Source organism: Phodopus roborovskii, unplaced genomic scaffold (assembly GCF_943737965.1).
Source record: "Phodopus roborovskii unplaced genomic scaffold, PHOROB, whole genome shotgun sequence".
NCBI lineage: Eukaryota > Metazoa > Chordata > Mammalia > Rodentia > Cricetidae > Phodopus > Phodopus roborovskii.
This window is the reverse complement of record NW_026125546.1, coordinates 3,571,795-3,595,683: the sequence shown is the minus strand read 5'-3', so window position 1 is coordinate 3,595,683 and position 23,889 is coordinate 3,571,795. Positions and strand designations below refer to the sequence as shown.

General features: G+C 39.1%; 1 protein-coding gene across 12 annotated transcripts in view; it reads left to right on the top strand.

The window, feature by feature from the left end:
• Nucleotides 1–23,889, top strand: part of Dync1i1 (dynein cytoplasmic 1 intermediate chain 1) — a 480,988-nt gene that overhangs the window by 226,946 nt on the left and 230,153 nt on the right. For 3 of the 12 annotated variants that reach the window (XM_051177158.1, XM_051177151.1, XM_051177159.1), the window contains exons 3-4: nucleotides 2,291–2,381; nucleotides 16,778–16,837. In XM_051177158.1, the coding sequence (XP_051033115.1) occupies nucleotides 2,291–2,381; nucleotides 16,778–16,837 (151 nt within the window). Of the gene's footprint in view, nucleotides 1–2,239; nucleotides 2,382–16,777; nucleotides 16,838–23,889 lie in introns of all 12 variants that reach the window. The other 9 variants (XM_051177161.1, XM_051177153.1, XM_051177160.1 and 6 more) reach the window with 5 other exon arrangements.

The window sequence follows — 23,889 nt, the reverse complement described above, 5'->3', positions numbered from 1 at the left end:
GTTAATCTGGTCATAAATACTGTGAACGCTAAGGCATAAAGTTATTACATGATGAAAATAGAGTGTTCGGTGGGAAATTTGCAGAAAACCATAAAAATTAGCAGCTAATCTACAAGATTAAATTTATTTGACATGTATATCTTGATTTCATTGTTAGTGGGTATTTCCATTGCAATACCCCTCCTCCAACTCATTCATTTCTAGTTAATTGTCCATGAAGCCTTTTGATCATTCAGGTGTAGGTATTCAAAATTTATTTTCTTTATTAAAGGTAGCTTGCATGTGCTTATTCTGCCAGTTGCTTGTGTATCTTTCATGTGTTTTTCAATAACTATTATTATTTCATTTTCCATACCTCTAAAAATAATCCGAGGGTGTCTGTAAAACTACATAATATCCAATACATTAAAAACAAACCCATTTAAATGATGAATAAGAATAAATACAGTGCCAGGGCTGATTTAAATGTTTCATCTTTTAATTCCTCTCTTGGCTTCTATAATAAAATAAAATCCCTCTTATTCTCATAGTTACTTAAATTTAAAAAAGAATTATCCTTGTAAAGCAATTATTCCTATTAATATAAATAATTAAAAAGAATATATCCAACTGAATGTATTACAAAATATGATTTAGTGCATAAACATGCAACTAAAATACTACTAAAAAAAACCCATTTCATTCTACCTGAGTTGTGGTATGTGAAATGATGTCTTTGCTGCTATAATAAGTCCTAATAAAACTAGATTTTGTTTAACTTCCTATTATGTAAGATGTAATCTAAAGGGGATTTGGCTGGTAGATCATCTTTGAGAAGTTGAAAACTTCTTTGTACTTACCTGATATGTGATGTAATTTAGACATCTATCGATCAATTATATCTTTGCTTCAAAACAGTCTTTGAAATGTGGTTGCTATGTCAACACTGGTTAAACACAGTAATGCTGTATCCTTTCATCCATTACCCAGCATAAAGCTGGGTAATTAAACGTTAAAAAGAAAATACTTGAGTATCCCTAGTTTGTAACTTTGTTCTCAGTTACCCCTGAATTCCTTCCAAGGGGCCAACTTTTTGTCCATCTCTCCAACTTGCCCTCTGCCTTAGCACTAAGGATAATCAGGTGATTAATTGAAGAACCACATGAAAATATCTAGCTCCTTGACAATTCTTATTGTGTTACAGGATTTGGAAAAAAAAAAGAAAAACAAAAAAAGCTTAAGCCCTTTACCCTATTAAATAAATAAAGGGAAATTGCTTATGATTGAAACCAAGTAGGATGCTATACTCATGTATTGAAGTTTCTTTCTGCACATGGCTTCCTTGGCATGTGTGATATGAATCCTATCAACTGGCTGGCCTGGAGCCATCTTGCCTATTTGGTGCAGCTAGTAGCAGAAGGATATTTGGCCGGATGTGAAGGCTGGAGAAAGAAAATGCATTTCCGTTTCCTTGGTTTTGCTTTGTTTTCCCTCTATTGTCCTTGCTTGGATTGTCAGCTGACCTGGACCCTTGAGCTTCTTTCTCCCACCCTCAGAAGGCCACTTTAATTTTGTCCTTGTGTCAGTGTCTACCAGGGCTGCCAGAGACAAAGGAAAACTGATCCCAAATGAAGTAGAGTCAGCTGGGATGAAACCATTCATTAAATGTAAAAATAAAGCAGGCTGGCATTTTCCTTTGTTTTGAAAGAGATGTTTTTTTCTTTTTTAAATTACCAGGCTCAGCATTTACCCTTCCTCTCTGTCACTTAGTCTTAGCACGAAGTTGTTTACATACCATGAACCCATACATTTCTCTCTAAATTAAGACACTCAAGAGCTGTCTTCCCCTTCTTGGGCATTTAAAATTATTCAGGTTCATCCATTTAATAAAGTTTAATAAAGTTTAAAGTTTTATAGACACCTCATCTTTTAAATAGGTCACATCTGTACTAACAAACTAAAGTGAAGAATTAGAATGATCTGGATAGTTCCTAACAGAGGAATGTAGGCTGAACTATCTGGATACCTATTGTAGTTCTCCATTTTACTTCGTTAGGTGGACATGGCCTCGGAATCCCTAAGTTAATTCTGTCTAAATTCATTTCAGACTTTCATTTTTCAAAATATGAAAAATTCACTTGACTTTCTTCCTTTTCTTTCCTTTTTTTTTTTCCTTATCCCATCTCGATCTCTCCTGGCCATACGACCACTTTCCTTTGGGCCCGTTCGTTTTGATTTGTCTGACACTGCTCTGCCCCAGTGCAGCCGCTGCATTTTTTAACATGGGATACCTGTTATTTTCATTATTTAGTCCCAACCCCTATGTCTCCCTCTTCGAAATCAGCGAGCACGCCCAGTGAAGCTGGAAGCCAAGACTCGGGCGATCTGGGGCCATTAACAAGGTAAGAACTGTCCTTTTCAAAGGCCATGGTGGGATGTCAGTCACACAAGAGAACCCTGAAAATGCCATCAGACCAACATGCACCTGCCCCATTCTTACTCATGCTCACTTCATGCAGAGGTGCAATGTCTAGCCACAGAGTGGCTCTTTTGTACAGTAGAAATAACAGTATCGCCCTTCCTTGAACTGGCTCATTGAAGACCATGCGTCTTCCTTAACAAATGTAAACATCTCCATGAGCTTGGGCCTAAAAGAAGCAGCGAAGGCCCAAGTTCCATTGAACATATACCCAGCTTTGCACTGTTCACCTTTCATTTGCTTTCTAGCCCCACTTTTAAGCTCTCAGGCATCTAGTTTATCTAAGAGAGCTGACAACATTGAGAACTTGGTCCTCAAACCGTTGCTATTGTTAGGAATTTTAGCAGGGGGTTCACCTTTGTTGCTTGGGGAGTCGGTTACCAAACTTTTATTGCACTCCGTGCCCAGAGACTTCTGAGGCAGGATGTGGGCATGCTGTAATTTGAGCACTGAAGGGGGATAGCTGAGGAGCAAGTGGATGGGGAGGACCATGGTCGTTCTCTTATGCTGATCGTGTTCTCTGTGATTCCCAAAGTCGGGTACCCCCAAAAGGTGATGAATGAACATGGGATGGAGCCTTGTAGTGATCAGTTAGTGGTCATGGCTCAGACGCGCATGGCCTTCCTCCTAGTTCCAGGTGTTTGTGCCCTAAAGCAATGTGGACCCAACGTTTCCACACCCCCCCCACCCCCAGTTTTTCACAAGAAGTTGGAAATTACTTTCATTAAAAGCAGACGTGAGCCTGTGACCCACGGCTGGCAACATGTGACCGCTAGCTGTGATTCTTAATTTGGGGAAAATCAAAAAATACTTGAATTAAGCTTCAAATAAAGGAAACAGCCAACCTCCACACTGCACTCATGACAGATTAGCCTTTTGCTTGTCTTTGTACCTTTCAACTTTTCCCTACCTAAGGACCTTTCTAATTACCATGTGCTTTACTGAGAGAGAGAGAGAGGGAGGGAAGGAGGGAGGGAGGGAGGGAGAGAGGGAGTGAGAGAGACAAAATTGTGCACTTTATTTTTCCAAATAATCCATTTTCATATGCATTTTCTTCTGGAAGTACATTGTTTTCATAGAGAACTAGGTAATTTGGTTGAGGAAACTGTGGCTAAGCAGGATGTGGAGGCACATTCTTAAAAACTGACAGGCTGAGGCAGGAGGGTCATGAGTTCAAGGTCAGTTGGTGCTACTTAGTAAAACACACACACACACACACACACACACACACACACACACACAGCAGAAAATACCCTGAGAATCATCCAGAACTGCCCTGAACAGTGTGCTTGTATTTTCTGTCAGAAATAAAATACTTAGATCAGAATTTCTTCAGGTGTTCCTGCCTCGTGGTATGCTCAGAAATAAGTATCTTGTTTTGTCAGGCCTCTGGATGCTGAGGCACTACTTTCAGTTTTAGAAGAATGAAAGTAAAAGCTTTTGTGGGAGCAAAGCTGGTTTATTTTAGCAAATATAGCTAAATATTTAGCAGTATACATGTTGCTTTGAACACTTCAGAAGGTCTTTGAGGTATGATGGTAACAACAACATAGGTGAATAATATTTAACATTTGTTTGAGGGCTGGAATACTGTGATCATAATCCTCAGAGGCTCCACTGGCCTCCTGTTAAAACATTTGCCTGTCTCTGTACAAGGTTGCTGTTGTATAATTCTGCTCATCTTCATGGGGTGCAGTTGGCAGCATGGAATTCTATGGCCGATTTCACAGTTGATGTGAAAAAGCTGTCCTGTGCTGTCACGCTCTGGGGACAATGACAGTTCTCCTCAGAAGATACCACTCTGCTTTCCTTCACCTTCTCAAATCCTTGTCTTGTAATTGTTATTTTTAACCTAGTGAAATGTCTTGAAGGAGGGAAGCCATTCTTCCCACACCAGTCAAACTCCAGAGAGTTCTGCTTCATCATAGTGAAGTTCTGATAAGAGTAGGTAGCTGGGAGCCAGAGAGCAGATCCCTGCTAATGGCCACTTTCATTACAATACAATACAATACAATACAGGAAAATGGACAGCGAAAAAAAAAACACCCCCCCTCAAAACAAAGCAAACAAACAAATAAATAAAAAAACGAGCATGAAGTTTGAATTCTGACAATAAATTATGACTAGCTTAGTACGACTTGCTCTTGTTTTGGACGTTAAATTCCAGACAGATTTATGATTTTGTTTTAATAAAATGGATGAGTGTTACAGTATAAGAGAATATCGTATTTCAGATTTTAGAATCCCATTTAAAACGTCTTTTCATGTAGAAGTGACATTTTTTAAAACAGCTACTATCATCTTTAACACTTCACAGAGCCTCAGCTTTGGAAAGTGATGACACCCCCTGCTCTAAAAAACTTGCCTATTTGCCTAGAATATGAAATCTTTTCAAAGATTTCTGAATCCAGTTAACACATCTGTTCATACCTCATGGCACACATAAATTCTTCTATTCCTTCGCCAGGATTTAAAGCTCAAATTAAAAATGTCTTCTAAGAACCAGAAGAAAATTGGCATACTTCATGTCTTTTATGAAAACACTGCAGTGTAAGTAGCAAGTTTGCAAAGCCCCCTTTAACTCATTTTGAGAGCAACAAATGCTTTTAAATAAAAATATAAAATAATTCCCAATTACAGCAGTATGAATTAAATATTTTAAAGCCAAAAGTGTTATGATTTGTTTTACCATTTCTGATTTTGTTTCTATAGGCCACTTCCCATTCACAACTTCTATTTGTGATGCTTTCCTCCTTCTCTTGATTTATTTTAGTATAATCAGTTAACTATTTCTAAATTAATCATAATAGACAAAATCATGCTCTTAGAATTTAAAAAACTAGTTATAGTAATGAAACATTTGAAAGAATAATTTTACTTATGAAAACAGGTATTTTTATACACACCTTAATATACACACTATAATACCTTATAGAGGATGTTAATATGATTGATTATTATTGGTTCAAAGTTCAAGAGTAATTTAATGTAGAAAAGGACCAAAGAGGGAAGTGTGGTTAGAGAATGCTTGAAGAATCCAAACCCCTATTCTTAGGTTTCAAGATTAAGCAGTTTTCTCTGTATGATAAGAATATTAATCTGAATCTGTTAGACAATGTCCTCTATGCACAACAATTGAAGAAACTATACTTCATCAACATTGAAGAAAAATGACTTTGTTTATTTGAGCTTGTGTCTTCCTTAAGAAATAATAAGTTTCTTGAAAATGGGAACTGAATTTGAAATTGAATCCATGTAGTAGGCATTTTGGAATTGTTCTTGAATTTGGATTAATTTATTACCCTATTTTGGTTTTTGGGGGTTTTTTTTGTTTGTTTGTTTTTGTTTTGTTTGTATTGATGGCATCACTGAGGCATTGTGAGCATTAGTCATTTTCTCAAGTTCACAAAAAACATAGCTGAAGCTCTTGTTTTAATCTGTACTAATTTACTTGAATTTTCATTATCTCCAATACTTAATATAAATGCCTCCAAGATTATATTGAAATGGAACAAAATGATTATTGGTAAACCACTTGGAAGAAGCATGACATAGTAATTGTGAACTAGCTCTTATTATGATCATAGTCATGCTTTTTCACATTCTGACTTAGGTATTTAGCTAATGGAAAGAGATCTTACTAAATTTTTCTCATAGAATGTATAGATATCATTATCAAATTTGATAAGCATATTTTTATCTTCATCCAAATAATTGTGTAAAATTTGTGAACATCATGACAAGGCTAAATTGAAGTCTACATCATTAGAGTTACCCAATCCTTGTTCATGTACCTTCAGGTTATGAACTGGAAATTAATGTACTATGTACATGACAATAGTCTGCCCATATCAATTCTTTTTATTTACATGGTTGACTCATGTAGGACTTCAGACTAACCCTCTTCTCCTGTTTTGCTGTGGGATCTTTAAGTTTTCAAAAATGCAGCCACATCAATAGCTGTGCTGCCCTGAAAATATGGACTGTGCATTGATTCACAAAATTCACCAGGATTTCAAGGCTGAATCATATAAAAGCTTTCAAAAGTGACTTCACATATAAAAACCTCACAAGGTAATTGAGTATTGTTGTGATAATAATAATAGCATTCCCTAGCAATCAACAAAATAATCAATATAGTCAGAAAGGGGAGGTCTCTGATATTTGTTTTTAATAAATGGCATGCAGAATAACAATAATATTAATTGTTACTTTGTTTGGGGTATGTTTGTTTGTTGACCATCTGTAGTTATCATCATTAAGTTCTATATTCCAATAAATAGGAACATTTCCTCTCACTCAACTGTTTATTAGAACGTTATATGTCTATGTATTTATTTTAGAGTGTGTGTTCCTGTTGGTGGTTACACTTGAGCATGAACATGTGAATGTGTGTGAGAGGAGGCCAGAGGCTAGTATACACTGTCCTCTTCAATTATTCTCTTCCCTATTGCTTGAGACAAGGTCTCTTACTAATCCTGAGCTCACTAGTCCTGTGGGCTGGCTGGCTGGCCAATGAAATATAGTGATCCCCCCTGTCTCTCTGCCCCTACCCATGGACTGGGTGGCAGACTTGTGTACCACACCTGGTTTTCATTGCTTACTGAACTCTGGTCCACAAGTTTATATGTTAGGAACTTTTCTGACTGAGCCATCTCCCCAGCTTCCTGATGTTTTATTCTTAATAATCACTATTGAAATGTTTCTTATGTATTTAATGTAACTATAAAACACAAAGAAATCAAAATAATGACATAAAAACATCATTGTCTTACCACATAAGATAAGCACCCTACATATATTCTTCTACATCGTATATATGACATCTTATATGCAATCAATAACACCTGTGTGTGTTAATCAGTTCACCTATTTATAGTCAAGTATCTTTATTTTTCTACTTCAACTTATCTTTAAAATTAATATAATTTTCCAAGTTCCTTAATTACCTCTAATATAACCCCATAATGCCTGGAATTGATACATGTCCTCCTATGTATCGTTTCAACAACTATTGTTTAAGAAGGTGAGACACCCATCCCAGGTGGTCTCAGATGCAGCAGAAGGAGAAATCACTGCTGAAGCGTTTAGGAAGGGACAGAGTTCTCAAGGGGAGCATGAGAGTGTGCCTGGCTTTCCGGTCCTCATGTATTTCAGATTTGAATCCAGGACAGATTTCTGCTCGCAAGTGTTAGTCTTCCATAGAGATAATAATTAGCTTTTTGTCGACATTATACTTGCATAATATCCACATATGTGATTTAGTCTGCACCTCTCTGATCAACCACCCAGGGAACACTCATCTGGGGAAACTAAAGTGACTTGGAATAGATGATTGTGGGCAACTTGGGCTGACTGTCTGTGGACATCACTTGGTTTTCTGAATGATCTCAGGAAAAGGATAGTTATAAGGGTTTAACACCCAACAGAGTACCTTCAGGACCTGTATTCTTTTCCAAGATCAGCTCCTCCAGGACTCTCAGAAGCTACATGAGGCTTAGGGACTTTTGACCCACTTGGATGAAAACATTGCCATCTGGTAAACCAGAAACTGACAGGAAGGTATTGAGGTGTTAATAATGGTGAAAAAATAACCAAACAACTAAAAACTATAGAGAAATTGAATAATGTCAAAATGTGTTTATTCATTCTATTGTACATTATCAGTATACCAGGAGAATTTCATAGGATGCCATTAGTTCATTGGATTTCAGAGGAACTTAAGACACTGGTTAAGCTCATTAAAATTTGGTCTACAAGTTGGAGAGATGGCTCACCTGAGTTCAGTCAACTTCCAACTACCTGTAACTCCCATTCTGGGGGATCTAATACCCTCTTCTTGCCTCTGAGGACACCTGCACTCACATGCACATGCCCCCCCCACATATAATTAAAAATAACAAAACACAAATTTTTAAGAGGTCACTCTCTTTGGTAATTAAGATTACAATATAGGATTTTTTTTTCCTCCTTATGTAGCACATGAATTATCAGTTAAAATTTTGACCTCTTATGGCTCTGTCTTCATGCAGAATGTACTGTGCCTCTCATGTGGCACTACTCACAAATCAAGCATCTGTTTTGGAAATGGATGCTGTGCCTCCTTCCAGCTAATCACTTGCTTGGCAGTAGGCTTCTGTGTAAGATTGGATTGAACATATCCTTGTGATACAATGCAAATTCTTCATTTCATTTTAAGTCCAGCTCAGATGGACATCCTAGAGGCTTCATGTGGCCTCAGTGTAGCCTTGTGTTAGGACTCGGGTGTTAGGGAAAGAAATCTTATACAAAAAAATTATGAAAGGAGACTTTCAAAATAAGAATCTAATGTGAGTGTGTGTGTTACTATGTTCCAATTTTGTTTGTAACATAAGAAAATCCTTACCCACACCATTGCCAGTCCCAAATAAGGAAATGGGAACTGGGAAGTAAAACATTAACTCATTAACTCATTATCTAAATACCATCCTTCCTTAATATAATTTCAATGAATGTGACAGATTGAATGAGATGATGGATTTTTAAATGCCCTTAATTATTTAGTGTTTTACTTTGGAAATGGCATTTGACTAGAGACTTATGTTAGGCGCTATGCTCATATTAGCCCAAACCCTTTCCATGTCTTATTAGGAGTTAATAAAGACATGCAGTCCTAGACTCAGGATAATTGTGGTACATGAGATTACTGTGCCATGCCCTTGACCTGTTTCTCCATCTTGGAGAGAACAGAAGTGCATGGACACCTGGATCCCAGTTGCAGTGCTCACAAAAGTTGTCTTGGGCCAAGAAGATAGAAACTTCTTTTGATCATCAGCACGAAGTGGTACCATAGCCAGGACTGTAACAATAGGGTTCACTTCTTCAGAGTGAAAGTGAGTCTGAAATCTCCTCTGGCAGCACACATTGGCATCAAGACATACAGAATTGAGTTCCCTAATGTATTGGGACGGACACACACACACACACACACACACACACACACACACACACACACACACACACACAGCCACACAGCCACACAAAAAAGACAGAAATGCAGAAGAGTGACTAGCTGTGCAGAGGATGGGGGTCAGCAGGAGTTGGAGGGGAACATTAGTAAATGATGGAGGTAAATTTGATCAGTATGCATTATGTACATGAAAATGTCACAATGAAAATATATACTAATAAATACAAAAAGAAAAGAAAAACACTGAATTACTCATAAAAATGTTTTAGTGGATATTTAAAACCTGTGACAAATGTGCTCATATATATATATGTGTGTGTGTGTGTGTGTGTGTGTGTGTGTGTGTATGTATGTATGTATGTATGAGTACAGACTGCAGTTTTCCCTCCCTCCTCTCCTCCCAGTCTCTAACTCCAACCCCCATCCACTCCTCTTACATTTCCCTTCAGAAAAGGACAGACTTCCTAGTGATATCAGACAAACATGGAATATTAAGTCGCAATACAGTCTTCTACTTTTAATGGTGAAAATAAAACACTATTCACTTAGAACAAGCTTACCACGTGCTTCACACCCATCCTCAGGAAATGCAGGTAAAAGCAACCTTTGATTCATTCATTCATCACTTTTGTCAATAGATAGTTGAGACTTTATGGTCTGTAAGACACTATGCTGGATCTTCAGGAAACACAAAGTTGAATCTTTCTTAGAGAGGGCCTCCCTCTAGTAGACTTAAGGAACTCACCTAGGGAGATGTTATTGTAATTTATAGCTTTAAATACATGTTGTTATTGGGATGAACAAGAATGCAGTAAGCCATAATTCCAAAACACCTCTAACAGGTTTGTGAAACTGATGAGAGGACAGGTGATTTTAGTTCATTGTTGCTGTCCATATTAATATATATTAAATACTTTGAAAATGTTTATGGTGTGTGTGTGAGAGAGAGAGAGAGAGAGAAAGAGAGAGAGAGAGAGAGAGAGAGAGAGAGAGAGAGAGAGAGAGAAAGAGAGAGAGGAGAGATCTTGATGACACTGGTGTAAAGATGAAGACACAACTAAAAAAAAGGCAGATCTGATCCAGAGAGGGACAAGAAAACTAGGCAAATTGATTGAAGGTGGATGCTACTCCAGAGGAAGTCTTGGCCACTGTTATAGAAACCAAGGACAAAGTGATGGTTGCCTTTCAGAGATAAAACAGAAATACAATTTCTGGTCGCAGATCAAAAGTCTGTAGAAGTGTGATGATAAAAGAGCTATTACTAAGGTCAAGTGGATTGTAGACTTACCATGAGAAGCATTAGTGAGCAGCAAATGTACTTCTCTAATAGCCATCTCATAGAGATCCAAATTGTCATTATTATACATAGGCAAATGTAAGCCTTGAATGCAGAGGGGAGCATCAGAAAGATAGGATGTATAATGAGAATTAAACAGAAGATAAATATCAGACTCTGAGAAACTAGTATTTATCACTAGTTCCCACACCTATCTCTTGTCACTCAATTCACTTAGCTTGTTAAAATCCTAATGTCTGGGATGAGTCCTGTGTTAACTTTTTATGTTTTCAAGGTCTGACCACTAATTTCCAGACCTGCTGATCAGATAGAGAAAATCTGCAAGTCTAAATTAGGGTTGTGAGAGTAAATAAGGAATGGAAAGACAGAGGTAAGGAAGAGTAGGTTTGTCCACAGATGCATCCAACACATATTTGAAAAGGTGGGACTCCAATGGTGATGAGGATGTTGGGGTCATGCAATGACATTAACCTAAGGTAAGTCACAGAAGTAAAAAGAGGTGGTTGATTAAGCAGTACTTTGTTATAAAAAGAGGATGAGGTGCAGAACTTGAGCATGGGACTTGATGACAGAAATTGTCATTGTAATCACAGCCATTATCATCACCACTGTCATTATCTTCTTTCTATGATGCTGTTTTTTCTGATGCTGTTTTACTTCCAGACTGGGCAATTCAATTACAGCTCCTGCTGCCCATTAACATATTGCTTTAACAACTATACTGATTTAAATGTCAACAGCAGCTGTATGACAATGGCTCACCTGTGCTGGGGTCTTAGCTACTGATACAAATGACAGCTCTTAGCTACTGTTTTCCAAATACTTGCTGGACACTTTCTTATTAGCCAAAACCCAGAAGGAGTAAGAACAAAGATGTTCTTAATAACTCAATAAATGATTCTTTTACATGACATGGGAGGCTTCTGTCCCTAGTATTTTAAACAAAGCTGATAAAAATGACCTTACTTGGAATGTCTATAGCTGCCAAACTGAATGCAAGAGCATAGGACCACATTGTCTTTAGTGCAGAGTGGAGATTGGGTTCTTGCGTTATTCAATATCTTAGAAAACTACAGGTCCCTTGTGAGGGCTCCTCATAGATTGTGGGAGAGTTAATCCAAGAGGGCGTCTACACATAACCAAAGCAGACAAACATTAAAGCAAGTAAACAAAACCAGGATGGTTTCCAGGCAGGAATCTTGGACAGAAATCTAATTGACTTAGTTTATTAAAAGAACAGGGGAGGTAGAGGATGGGGAAGGGGGTATAGGAAGAGAAGGAGGAAGAAGAAAGAAGGGAGAAAGGAAAGGAAGGAAAGGAAAAAGGAACAAGGGAGGAAGAGAGGGAGGGAGGGAGGGAGAGGTTCTAATGAGAAAGAACTAGGTTTGTCTGACTACAAATTTAAAAAGGAGAGATGTGGGCAGCAGTGGTGGTTTTCTATGTTCTTAGTGACAGATGAAGATATTTTGGAGGAAGGCCAGGGGAGGCTACAGTGTTTAAATATCCAACTTGCCCTCTGCTAAATTCAAACTCTCTGCCAGCCATCTGGCTTCAGTGGAAACTGATATTCAAGACAAGAAGGCAATTTGATTTGTATGGCTACTTGGCCTAGAAGTTATTGTTCTCATGATAAATGGATCAGTCGGAAGCTAGAGTCTACAGGGTCTCATAGAGTCACTCAGCCAACATGTCCAATAAAATAGGCACTAGAGACAATGAGTGTTTGTTCAAACCTAACTCTGTCATTCAAGGGCTAAGTCAAATGGAATCGCTGATCTCCATGGAGAAAAAGTGTCTCCTGCTCTGGCTTCCAAAGGACAAATGAGGCCCAGCCTATATCCCAACCAGCCATACAAAAAAAAAAAAAAAAAAAAAAAAAAAGACTTAGCAGGGAAACTTATAGCTGCTATTATCTTTAATCCCTTTCCCTTTTGTGGCATTTATTTAGTTGCAATCTAGTATTAATTGAAGTTTTTAACTATGCCAAGTCCTGCACTATTGATGGGAATGGTTTTCTTCTTAGTATATGTTATTAGTATATAATTATGAATATGAATATCCATATGTCTCAATTCCCTTATTTACTTAATCACATTCTTAAGTGCAAGCCTGTGGCCCTTTGCATACCTGTGGTGCCATTGATGTATCATGCTTTGCTTTCTACCTTGTCCTATAAAGCCATTTGAGTGCATCCTATCACTCCATAGAGGACTATGGTTTGCTTGAATTCCCTTTCTCCTTCATCAATGTCTTACAAATGAGTCACTTCATAAGTGTTACTTGAATAAGTAAACAAATGTCCTGATCAAAAATATTCTGTGCCCTGCATGCATTAAATGAACCATCTCAGAAAAACTGAAACACAAAACTGTCGTGGTAAATGCAGTGATTTTTTACATGAAAAAAAAAAATATGATACTACTTTATAGTATTACTTTCATTTCTACAAATAAACTCCCCAAAATATTTCAAACCCTCCAAGAAGCTGTAGCATGATGTATTATTTTACTTTCAATAACAGAGTAACTTGATAAAGTTGCAAAGCGATATTTATGTCAATTGGCTCAATAAAAATATACCAAAATGAGGATAACAAGCCAAAATGGTGTATGTTAATGTTCTTATATTAAAAGGCTTTAGGTTTACTCCTTCTTGAGATCCAGATGTGGCCTCCCTAAGGTACAGCCACCTGTTTTGTAGCTTCTCTGTAAATCTAAGCAGAGATAATTTGGTAAACAACACAATATCATAGCTCTTCCTTGCAAACACAAATCAGTGTTTGCCTAGTTAAGGAACAGACTTTGCTTTGCTTTTTACTTAAAACAAAACAAAAAAGGTGCATCTGGGTAATTCTGACCTCTCTATAGATCATGTGGGAAATGTGAAAAGAAGAGAAAGCTAGCACACATGGTAGTGCCCTTGGCTTTTCTCATGCCCTAGTCTTCTGCTGGTGATCCCTGGGGGTTTCTTTTGCTGAATAAAGTGTTTGATGGAGTGGGACATGGCTGCCACACATTTATTTGCATAGAACAACTCGGTTGCTCTGGTTAGAAAGGAAAACACCATGGACTGGAGAGAAAGCTAAGCAGCTACAAGCATGTGCTACTTGTGTAGAGGATCTGAGTTTGGTTCGCAGCATCTAGGTTACACAGCCAATAACAACCTGTAACTTCAGCTCCAGGGGACCCAACTCCCTCTTCTGGACTCCAAGGGTACCTGTTTTCAAATGTGTACTTAGTTAAAAAAAAAAATATATATATATATATATAATATTTTTAAATATATATATAATATTTTTAAATATATATATATATAATATTTTTAAATATATATATATAATATTTTTAAATGCAAACAGCAGACAATCTTTACTTCTTAAGTAGATGATTCTGATAGAAATCCAAAGACCACTAGTACTCTTCCTGGGCACAGCAGGTTCAGTAGGTAACAGAACAGCAAGACCACTTATAATTGCACTCTTCTCATGCAGAGAGGAGTGGAAAATACCAAGAAAGGTCATTGTGTCCAAACAAAACCTGAAGGCACCTTGGCTATACCGAGCCCACTGCTGACATGGAAATGCTTGTCAGTCAGTAAGAGCCAAAGGCTGCATTTCTGTCTGTAATAGAGGCAATGTCCTTATTTAGAGCTCCTTGAGTGTTTATAATGGCTTCCATCCCAGCTACTGTTTGAACCAAAGTGAAACTGGCATCTAGAACAGGAAGAACTGCTTTCCTTGAGCACAGACTGAATCCAGAGCAGTGGTTCATCCCTTTGGCTGCATGTGAGAAGCATTAGGAGAGATTTCAGTAATGTTGATATCTGGATCCTGCCCCCGACATTCTGGTTCTTTGGGCTGGAAGTGGCTAGGCTAATATAAACTGGACTTTAGCTATTGGTGGAGCTGAGCAGAACTGATGCTCTCTGTTTGCTGACAACAGAAAGGCTTCCGACTACCCAGTCATTCCCTGAAGACTGTCCCACAGGCAGCAACCACTGGGAACATGTTACTCATGCAAACTGCACTCCAGACCTACTACAGCAGAATTTCTGAGTTGGACTCTGCATTTTATATTTCTCTGAGCCCTCACAGTAGTTTAGGATCAAGACCCTAATGCACAGTGTGATCCACAGACCAACAACATTCAGATCTCCTGAAACTTGTCTAAAATGTAAAATCCCAAGACCCCATGGCTCTATTAGAGCAGAATTGGCATGTAAACAAAAATTTGGTGCAGTTTCATGGACCTTAAGGTTTTAGGATTGCTACTCTATGAAACATGGCCAGTTCATGTTCACACTGGACTTGGACAATCTTCTTTCAGAACATCCAGGTAAGGAGCCAAGCATATAGGCAGAGCTAAACAGAAAATCTCTACAAGTTCCTCCATCTGCCTTTGCAGGCAGAGTTCATAGAACTCTCAGGCAAGTAAGGCAGGGACTCAAAAAAACAATTATTGATAGTAAGAAGCATAGTTAATGGTTGTCAAATTGTGGTTTATACTTCCTAGGTAGATTGCATTTAACCCATGCAGACATCAGAGAATGACTCATCCATGCACTCATTCAACAGATATTCCACTATATTAACACCTGTGACAGGGGCAATTCCAGGTACATCTCTGTCTTCTAGGGATGTGGTTGCTCCTGCCATGCAGACACTTGTGTCCTGAATCAAACAATATCAGTAATAAATAAAGGGATGTAAAATGAAACCCCAGCATAGTATTAGTACTATGAAGAAGGGGGAGCAGGATAAAATAATGAGAGTAGTAAGAAATGCTACTTAATATCTGGGAGAGAAATGGAAGATCTCTGAAGAAGGAGCAGAGGAGCTAAGGTTTGAAAGAAGTGCATTCCCAAGCCATGCAGCTATCTGGTGGAAGAAAGGATTGCAGCATATCCTAAAGTACAAGAAGGGAAGATATGTCATAAATAAGTTCAGAAAGTTCTGCATGGCACACATAGCTTTATGATCCAGGGTAAGTCTTTGCAACCAGGAAACCAAGTAGGACTTCTCAAACCTTAAGATGCTCACAGTGACCTGAGAACACAGTGAAGGTGCAGTGTGGAGCCAGTAAGTCTGGGCTGAGACCTGAGTGCCTGTATTTCCCATGATCCCTCAAGAGATGTCAAGGTCACTGCTGTTAAGCCTACATTTTTAGTGAGCCAAGGGGTACCAAGGCTGAGAGCTTGAGCAGCATTCCCAGTGTTACCCAGCTGGTAAGTCAGGTCAGATTTGAAGCACATATGCCCAACAGCAAAGACATAGACAGTGTTCATCACTTGTCTCTCAGAAAATCTCATGCCTGCTTCACTGGGAAAGATTCTTCCTTGAAAAATGTAAAGAACCTACTTGAGGAAGGTCTGTATTTATACTGTTTATTATGGAATAGTAATTCCATCTTATTAACAGAAAGGGAAAGGTGATGCCCTCACAATTACGTTGTGTGCTGTGTGTTATGAAACATACAGAAGATCTAAGACATAATTAATCCCTGGCACCTTGGAGACAAACGATAACATTGGAAACTGTTTTGGTACAATCTGTGTTGATAAAACGACTCATCCGTCTCAACTGTAATGGTGCTGTATTTGTAGTAACTGACCCGAGGAAGCCAACTGTTTCCAGACCCTGCAGTCACGCTCCATTTAGTCTGACCTTCTCAGATGTTACTGTCCTTGTCCATCTTTACTTAATTCCCTTTACCCCATGGAAGAGCTTACAGGTCCAAGAAGGGCTTGGGCTCTGAGGTGACAGAGAGTTGTGCAGCAGCTCGTACACCCGAGTCCGTCAATCTGTAGTATAAATTTAGGGTGTGTGTGTGTGCTGAAGTAACTGGCTCCGGGCTTTCTTCCATGGAAAGGGTTGCATCATTTCATATCAAGCAGTCTCTCAAAGGAAAGGCAGGCTCCTCCCTTTCTTGTCATAACCCCAACCCCCGGGGGGCGGGAAGGATGTTCTGTGTGTGTACTGTACATGCCATTGAGGAATGATGCGGTTTGGTTTGTTCTGTTGCCCTCCTCCTTTGTTAATTCTCTGTGTTCTTTTTCCTTTGTGCTGCACAATTAGGACCCTGCAGTGGGACACAGACCCCTCAGTGCTCCAGCTGCAGTCAGACTCAGAACTTGGGTATATGTCTGCTCTTTTGTTATTCCTTCTATGATTTCTTTGCTATACTTGTGTTAAAATGCTGGAGCTGTCATTGCTCTTGGTTTCTTCCCCTTTTGTTGAAACTTCCAGTTTAATAATTTTTCTTTTCTTCCATTAGTTTTCCTTATGCAGCTTGGGAGAAAATCTCTCTTTGTGGACAACACCATAAAAAGATGGCTTTCTCCCTCCACTCATTAATTCCTATTAGTATTAGTGCAAATCAAAACTGATCCCTAAGAAAATTACAAACAGAAGCCTATCCCTCCATTAAAAAGTGGAGCACATGATGTCTGGGATTGAAGATACATGTGGCTTTATTCTAACACTCTCCCTTTGTACTAACAATTAATCTTGTCTGGGATCAGTATTAAAATGTTGTGTCTTGTTTGTGTTATTTGCTTTTCATTTGTTAGATAGTCCACAATACACTCTTAATTTCAGCTAATTTTGGATAACTACATTTCTGTGGAAGAAGTCCATTTGCTCCATATTTCAAATACTTTGTGCTGGGTAATGTCTCCTAAAGATAATGATTCAGGTGAATGTCTTCCAGAAGATGAAGGGTAGCTTCACAGTTGACAAGTCATCCATAAAGAATAAAATACATGGGTTTAGCTGTTTCTGTTAGATGTTTGGGTGTGAGCTATAGACATGAGATATTTTCCACAGGATGCTCTCACAGCTCACTATTAAGCTCAGAAGAACTGTGTCCTTTTTCCAGCTTCAAGGACAGTTAAAGCAACTTGAAATCAGCCATAGCAGGACTATCTGCACAGGAATTGAGAAAGACTATCCCAACTAACAAGGCTTCCTCTCCCTTCAAACTGGAATGATGGCATTTACCAACACAAGACTGGATACCTCCAAAATAGATACCTCAACATTTTATAATAGCAATTATTTTCTAAAAGTAAACCAATATATCTCCAAATGGGCATTGAATGTCTACACTGAATTATTTAAATTCCTGGGCCCGTGTCTCTGGGTTTTCATCTATTTCAGCAACTGCCATGCAATTCAGGTTAAATGGCATCTTTGTATATGCAGAAGTTCTTAACTGACTTGCAGTGATACTAACCCAAAGAATCTAACATGTCAGCTACCTAGTACACTGGTTACAAGTAAGTTCAGAAGATGGTTGCAAATAAAAAAAACTTTCAAATTAATAAGTTTTGCGATATTTTGAGGCTACCCATTATTTATTTCAAATTATAGTTTTCAATAATCAAGATATGTGAGTATGTATAGCAGAGAGAGACAGTAAGTACAAAGTAAGTTACAGTCTGCCCTGTTTCAGTATGACATCATATCTTTAAACAGAAGCACAAGGGAGTTCGCAAAGGGTGCTGTGTGACTTCACGTTGACATATTATAGGGGTGTTGCACTATTGCTAAGCTGCTCGTGCTGGTGTGGAGCAGGTAGAGATTTTCATACTGTATCTGTTTCCCAGGTGGGAACTCAGCATGCAGATTGCAGCATACTGGGGTGATGGAGATGGACATGCAGGTGCTTTCCCCTCATCTGCTCCATCTCACCTCAGAGTAGTGTCAGTGGGTCAGAGAGAGAGGGGGGGGGTGAGACTGTGCACTGAGAGGAGAGGGGCTCATCTTAAGTTCCAAAGGGATCATCAGGAAATATCAGCCATGTTATAGTGCCAAATATTACACCACGGCAGTTTCCCTTTCTGTGGGCCTTGTGTTCAGGATACAGACAGAAGTTTATGAGATGCTCCTTAGGCTACCTGATTTTTCTTGAGACAGTTTTATTTCCTCGTCTTAGAGTTGGCATGAAATTGACCCTAGTCTGTAATTTTCTCTATGTCTTCACTTTAGAGCTGTTCGGAAATATAAATGACACAAAATACCGTACATGAGCTATTGAAATTGATGTTTGGCATGCACACATGCTCATCAAACTGTCACTGCTGTCAGTAAAGCAAACAGTTGTCACCCCCAAAGTGTCTTCTGCCTCTGCTTTGATTTGATTATTTCATTTCTTCTACTTATTTTGTGTTGAATTTGCATTTGTTTGTGCTGGCTGCATTATTAAAGTGGAAACGGGTTACTTGTATGCCTGTCTCTCCCCTCTAGACCTTTGTGCTATTGTTATCAGAAGTCTCACTTTTATATGTTATAAAGTGCATGCTACATTTGGCTTTTCATTCAGCCACTGGTCTTTGAAAGAGAAATGACAAAAGTGGTGTTCATCCACACAGTTAACATTTTTTTTTCTAATGTTCTGCATTCCTTTGTATAGACCTGTGTTTCTACTTGGTATAATTCTCCTACCCATCCTCCTCCTTTTTCTCTTCTTCCTCCTTTTTCTACTCTATGGATATGTTTGGTAGCCTATCATCAAATTCAATAACAATTTCTGTTTGATCAAACCAACTGTCTTTCATGCCATAAGTTCTATGGCATATACTTGAGTCCTTTTACATTTTTGTATCTTTCCATTGAACCAGAGAAGACTTGGATTTCTTACCTTGAAAGCCTTGGTCTCCCACCTTTGTAGCATCTTCATTACTGGCATTTGAATCCTTCACTGGGCATTCTTTTGCTTTCTGTGGATACTCACTGTTCTTTTGTGTGAAACATATATCCTTATTTCTTCATCTCCCTTAGCTCTCTGACTTCTTCCAGTCTTCACAGACTTGTCCCGGAGATAACCTCACTAAACCTCACACAGGGGGTTGAGGGATGTCCTGAACCTCTGTGCTCACCCAAACTGACATCTATTTTCCTCTGTGGTTCCCAGGAGCCTAGAAAACACTGACTCCCCATGTGTGTACTGAAAATGAGAGGTAGGAACCAATCCCTCCCACAGCATCTGCAAAAGTAGGATTGCTTCATGTGTATCCTTTCTGTCTGCAGGAAAACATCCAGGAGCTGGGGTTTACTACCCACTAGCTCTACTCAGAGTCAAGGAAAGAACCTATGGTAAATGTCTTTATGCTTGTTTAAACGTCATGTGCTTTAAAATAATTTAGTTATCTTTTTGCCGCCCGAAAGAATAGGGCAAATTTCAGTCCCCAACAGGCAAGTTAGAGACTAGTCTTTATGATAGTAAACAAAACATTGGGATGCTAGATAGGGACTTGGCCCTCCTAGGATGAACCTAGAGAAGAGCCTTTATTGATGACTTCAGCTGTTGAGTTGATCCACACAACATTTATCCACACTGTCATTTAAACTACAAGGATTAGGATTGCTCATCTTATCAGCCCCAAGAGTCAACAAATTAAAGGTAGACTTCAAAACATCTAGAAAAGGGATGCTTATTGCACAATTCAGTTCCTTTCAGGGAGAGAGCCCTATTTCTATTACTAGGGTAAAGTTTGTGGTGGGGAGCCTTGATGTGCTCATGCTTTAGAGGATGCCTACTTGCTTGCCTTGTTTGCCTTTGGATGCAAGCAAGTTAGATGCCAGACTCTTGGGCAGCAGCTTAATAGGTCAGATATTTGATATCCATCCTACACCCTCCCGGGTAAAAGCAGAAATTATTCCTTATCACCTATCACTCTGTGCTGAGCTACTGTGAAGATACAGAAAGAGATCTGAGGACTTGTTTTAAAGATGCTTTTTTGCCCTCCATGGTCCCAGGTAGCTGTGCCTGCTGGACCAAGTAGATTAGCATGCAAAGACAGGTCCTTTGGAAGCAGCCTCACAAGTGTGGCCCAAACCCTTCAGTCCTCAGAGAGACACAGATGAGGACTGGTCCCTGATGTCCTGGTTGAGTTTAGGGGAGACTATATCTCAGCTTTTCATGCTGACTTTGAAGTAGGCTTATTTTTAGCTCCCTAGTGTCAAATATTTCTAGGACTGTCTCCGAGGGTGTTGGTTAATGTGTTTACACAGTACCTCTGTAGGGAGTTAGGGGGAATGGCTGAACCTCCTCTTTTGCCATTGTCTGATGTTTTCCCTTAGTCATGCATGTTTTTTTTTTTTTTTGTTGTTGTTGTTGTTGTTTTTGTTTTAGGGTTTTTGTTTTGTTTCGTTTTTGCTATCAGAATTCTGTGTATTCTTTTGTGAGGATTGGATATATTTGGATTCCTAAAATTAAGATTTATAATAAACATACACACTGGAAAGAACACTCCGTGGTTAAAGAGCACTTGCTGCTTTTGCAGAGGACCCAGATTCAGTTCCCAACACCCAATGTTGGCCCATAACCACCTCGATCTCCAGTTCCAGGGCATCTGATGCTCTCTTCTGACTCCCATGAGCTTATGAATGTAGGTAGTGCAGAGACAGACAGACACACACATACTCACATGTATACACACTCACACATAGTACTTTTTTCATTTAAATCAACTCTTATAGCTTTGATTTGTTTGGATTATAAAGTTTTTGTCTGTTAAGTACTTTTGAAAACAGCTCTGTAGTTTACTTGATAGCAGCTTTATCATTCAGGCCTCACTTCCCTCCTCACCCAGGCTCACTCCCCTTTTATGCACTCAGTCCATCTCCCCAGAGACTCCATTCTGGTGGTTCTCAACCTGTGGGCCATGACCCCTCTGGGGGTTAAATGACCCTTTCACAGGAGCTGCATATCAGATATCTATATTACGATTCATAACAGTAGCAAAATTATAGTTATGAAGTTGGGGGTCACCACAGGAAACTTTATTAAAGGGTTGCAGCATTAGAAAGGTTGAGAACCACTGCTCTATTCAAAAGACATCAAAAGCATGTGCAGTGCAATCGCTCCTTCAAACTGCCCCAGTGCACCTCAGCTTTGCCGACTCTCTTATTTCTTTCCTTGCCTGTATGGTTTTTGACCTTCAACTTTGGATCCTCCCACCTTGGCCTCAGCTTCTGGTGTTTGGATTACAGCATGGGTCACCATGCTCAGATGTTTCTCAAATTTTTTCAGACTAGCACTTCATGAGCACTCAGCCAGGGCTGGGGAGCTCCTGCTACTGAAATAAAAATCCATACAGTCTTCTAAACAATCATCCTGTAGGAGCCTGGACTTGAATTGAGTCTTAGCAGACTGATGGGAACAGCCAGAATGCCCAGAACTGTTACCAATCATCCTGCCGGGGGCTTCTTCCCTTGGTCTTGGTATGGTCAGCAGATGCCTGTGAATTCTAAGTGCCTGTTTCTCCTGGAGTTCCCCTCCCCCAGCATATCGACTGCATGCCACCTGGGTTTGCTTCTGTATCACAGCCTGAAAATGCCCTGAGGACTGCAAACTGGGGCAGTTGTGGAGCTCCTCTTTCTCGTAATCCTCTTTCGTACATCACGGCTACTTTTTGTCATAAGAGTTTCATTTATTCAAACAGCTACTTTTTATTATTTTAGCTAGAATGGTATATCTGGTCCCCTATGACTCCATCTTAGACCAAACCAGAAATGTTTTGGCACTGAATCTAGTTTTGCACGCATGTGTGATCCACAAACCAGCTAGCAGCAAAGAGAAATCTAGAAGATGATATGGGGAAAAAACCCTCTAAGAAATTAGAAATAAAGTGAGAAAATAAAAAAAAAAGCTTGGTTTGTTTGTTTTAACCAAACCAGTACTTACTGATGTACTAAAACACTTCTCTTCTTTAGACTACTATAATAGAATAAGCAAACTAAAAGTTCTGGGAGAAGTACAATGGCAGGACGCAAGGAACAAGTAAAATTTCCTAGTGTGAGAGAAACATACAGGTAAGGAGGCAAATAAGTTAATCAGTGAAGCTGGGATTGATTGGGATTATTTGGAGAGAGATTCCACTGCACATGTTGCCTTTAAGAAAAAGCTTAAGAGCCAGTGTCCCCCATAGATATCCAGTCTTCCTGAAGACAAACTGAGTCTATGGAAAAGGAGTAAGGTGGGACAAAGGATCCTAAATCATAAACAATCAAAAATCGGCTCCAAATGCTAAACTGAGTAACATAGAGTTTTGGGGCATCTGCCTCCACTACAGCCTCCGGACTGTGTTTTCTACGTTGGTTAATACATCAGACTGTGGATGGAGGTGCTTGGCTGGGGAAAGTGTCTCAGCAAGAATGTGTTTGCCCCTCCTTAAGGAAGAGGTAAGAATTTCTTCCAGTCTTAGATTTTAAAAAGGAACTTTCATTTGACCTATCCACCATGTACCATCAGCTGTTTCTTCCTTGTGATGCTTGGTGTCAAACTCAGGCCCTCACATTCGGTAGGGTTGCTTCATGCTGCCACGGAGCTGTATCCCTAACCTATCACATGGTCTTCTGTATTTTGCTTATATCTCTCTGGTTTGAAATCATGTTCAATGTTTCCCATATAACCATAGCTGGTATTTTCTTCAACATCTGTGACTTCAATAACATTCCATTTCAAAAAAAGAAAGAAAGAAGTACAGACAGCATACTGGAAAACGTATTGGTAAAAGTGCTCCAGAGTTCAAATGTGTTGATGAATATTCGCTCATCAAAAGGGCTCATAATTAGGTTTTAATGGCTCTGATCAAAACTTTTTTTGCGAGAGAGGGAGGAAACACTTACCTTGTCTCTTATAATGATCATTATTTGTTTCCATTTTTCAGGAAGCTGATGTTGGCCAGCTTTTATTTATCTTGAGAATCTTAAGCAAGCTATTCTAAGATATTCTCTGTTCTTCAGTAGCAACTCGATTTTTCAAAAGGGCAGGGTTCCTGTTGCCTTTGGTTTCAGGAAAATGAAATCCATTCAGAGGAGGAAGTGCACTCTGAGAAATTCATTGACATACTTGGAAGTTTCTAATTACACAGCCTCATGTTACAAAGTGTATGAAACTTACTCAAAGTCATCAAGGAAATAAAAGGTCATCCCTAAAAATACATTATATCACATCTGTAACAATATTGGAAAGAGCACAGGTCTGTACCATCTGCCCTGCTGTTTTGTACTTCCCATGTCTTATATTTGGGGGCTGAGCCTCCACCAGGGTGGCTATGATGATTTTTAACTCTTGTCCATCTCAGAAGTCTTAGGAAGCTTGCTTGTGTTGCAAAATCCGAGGCAAACCTTTGGGCTGCAGCCATTGACTAAGCCAGTGTTGACATTTGCGTCTTTTCAGG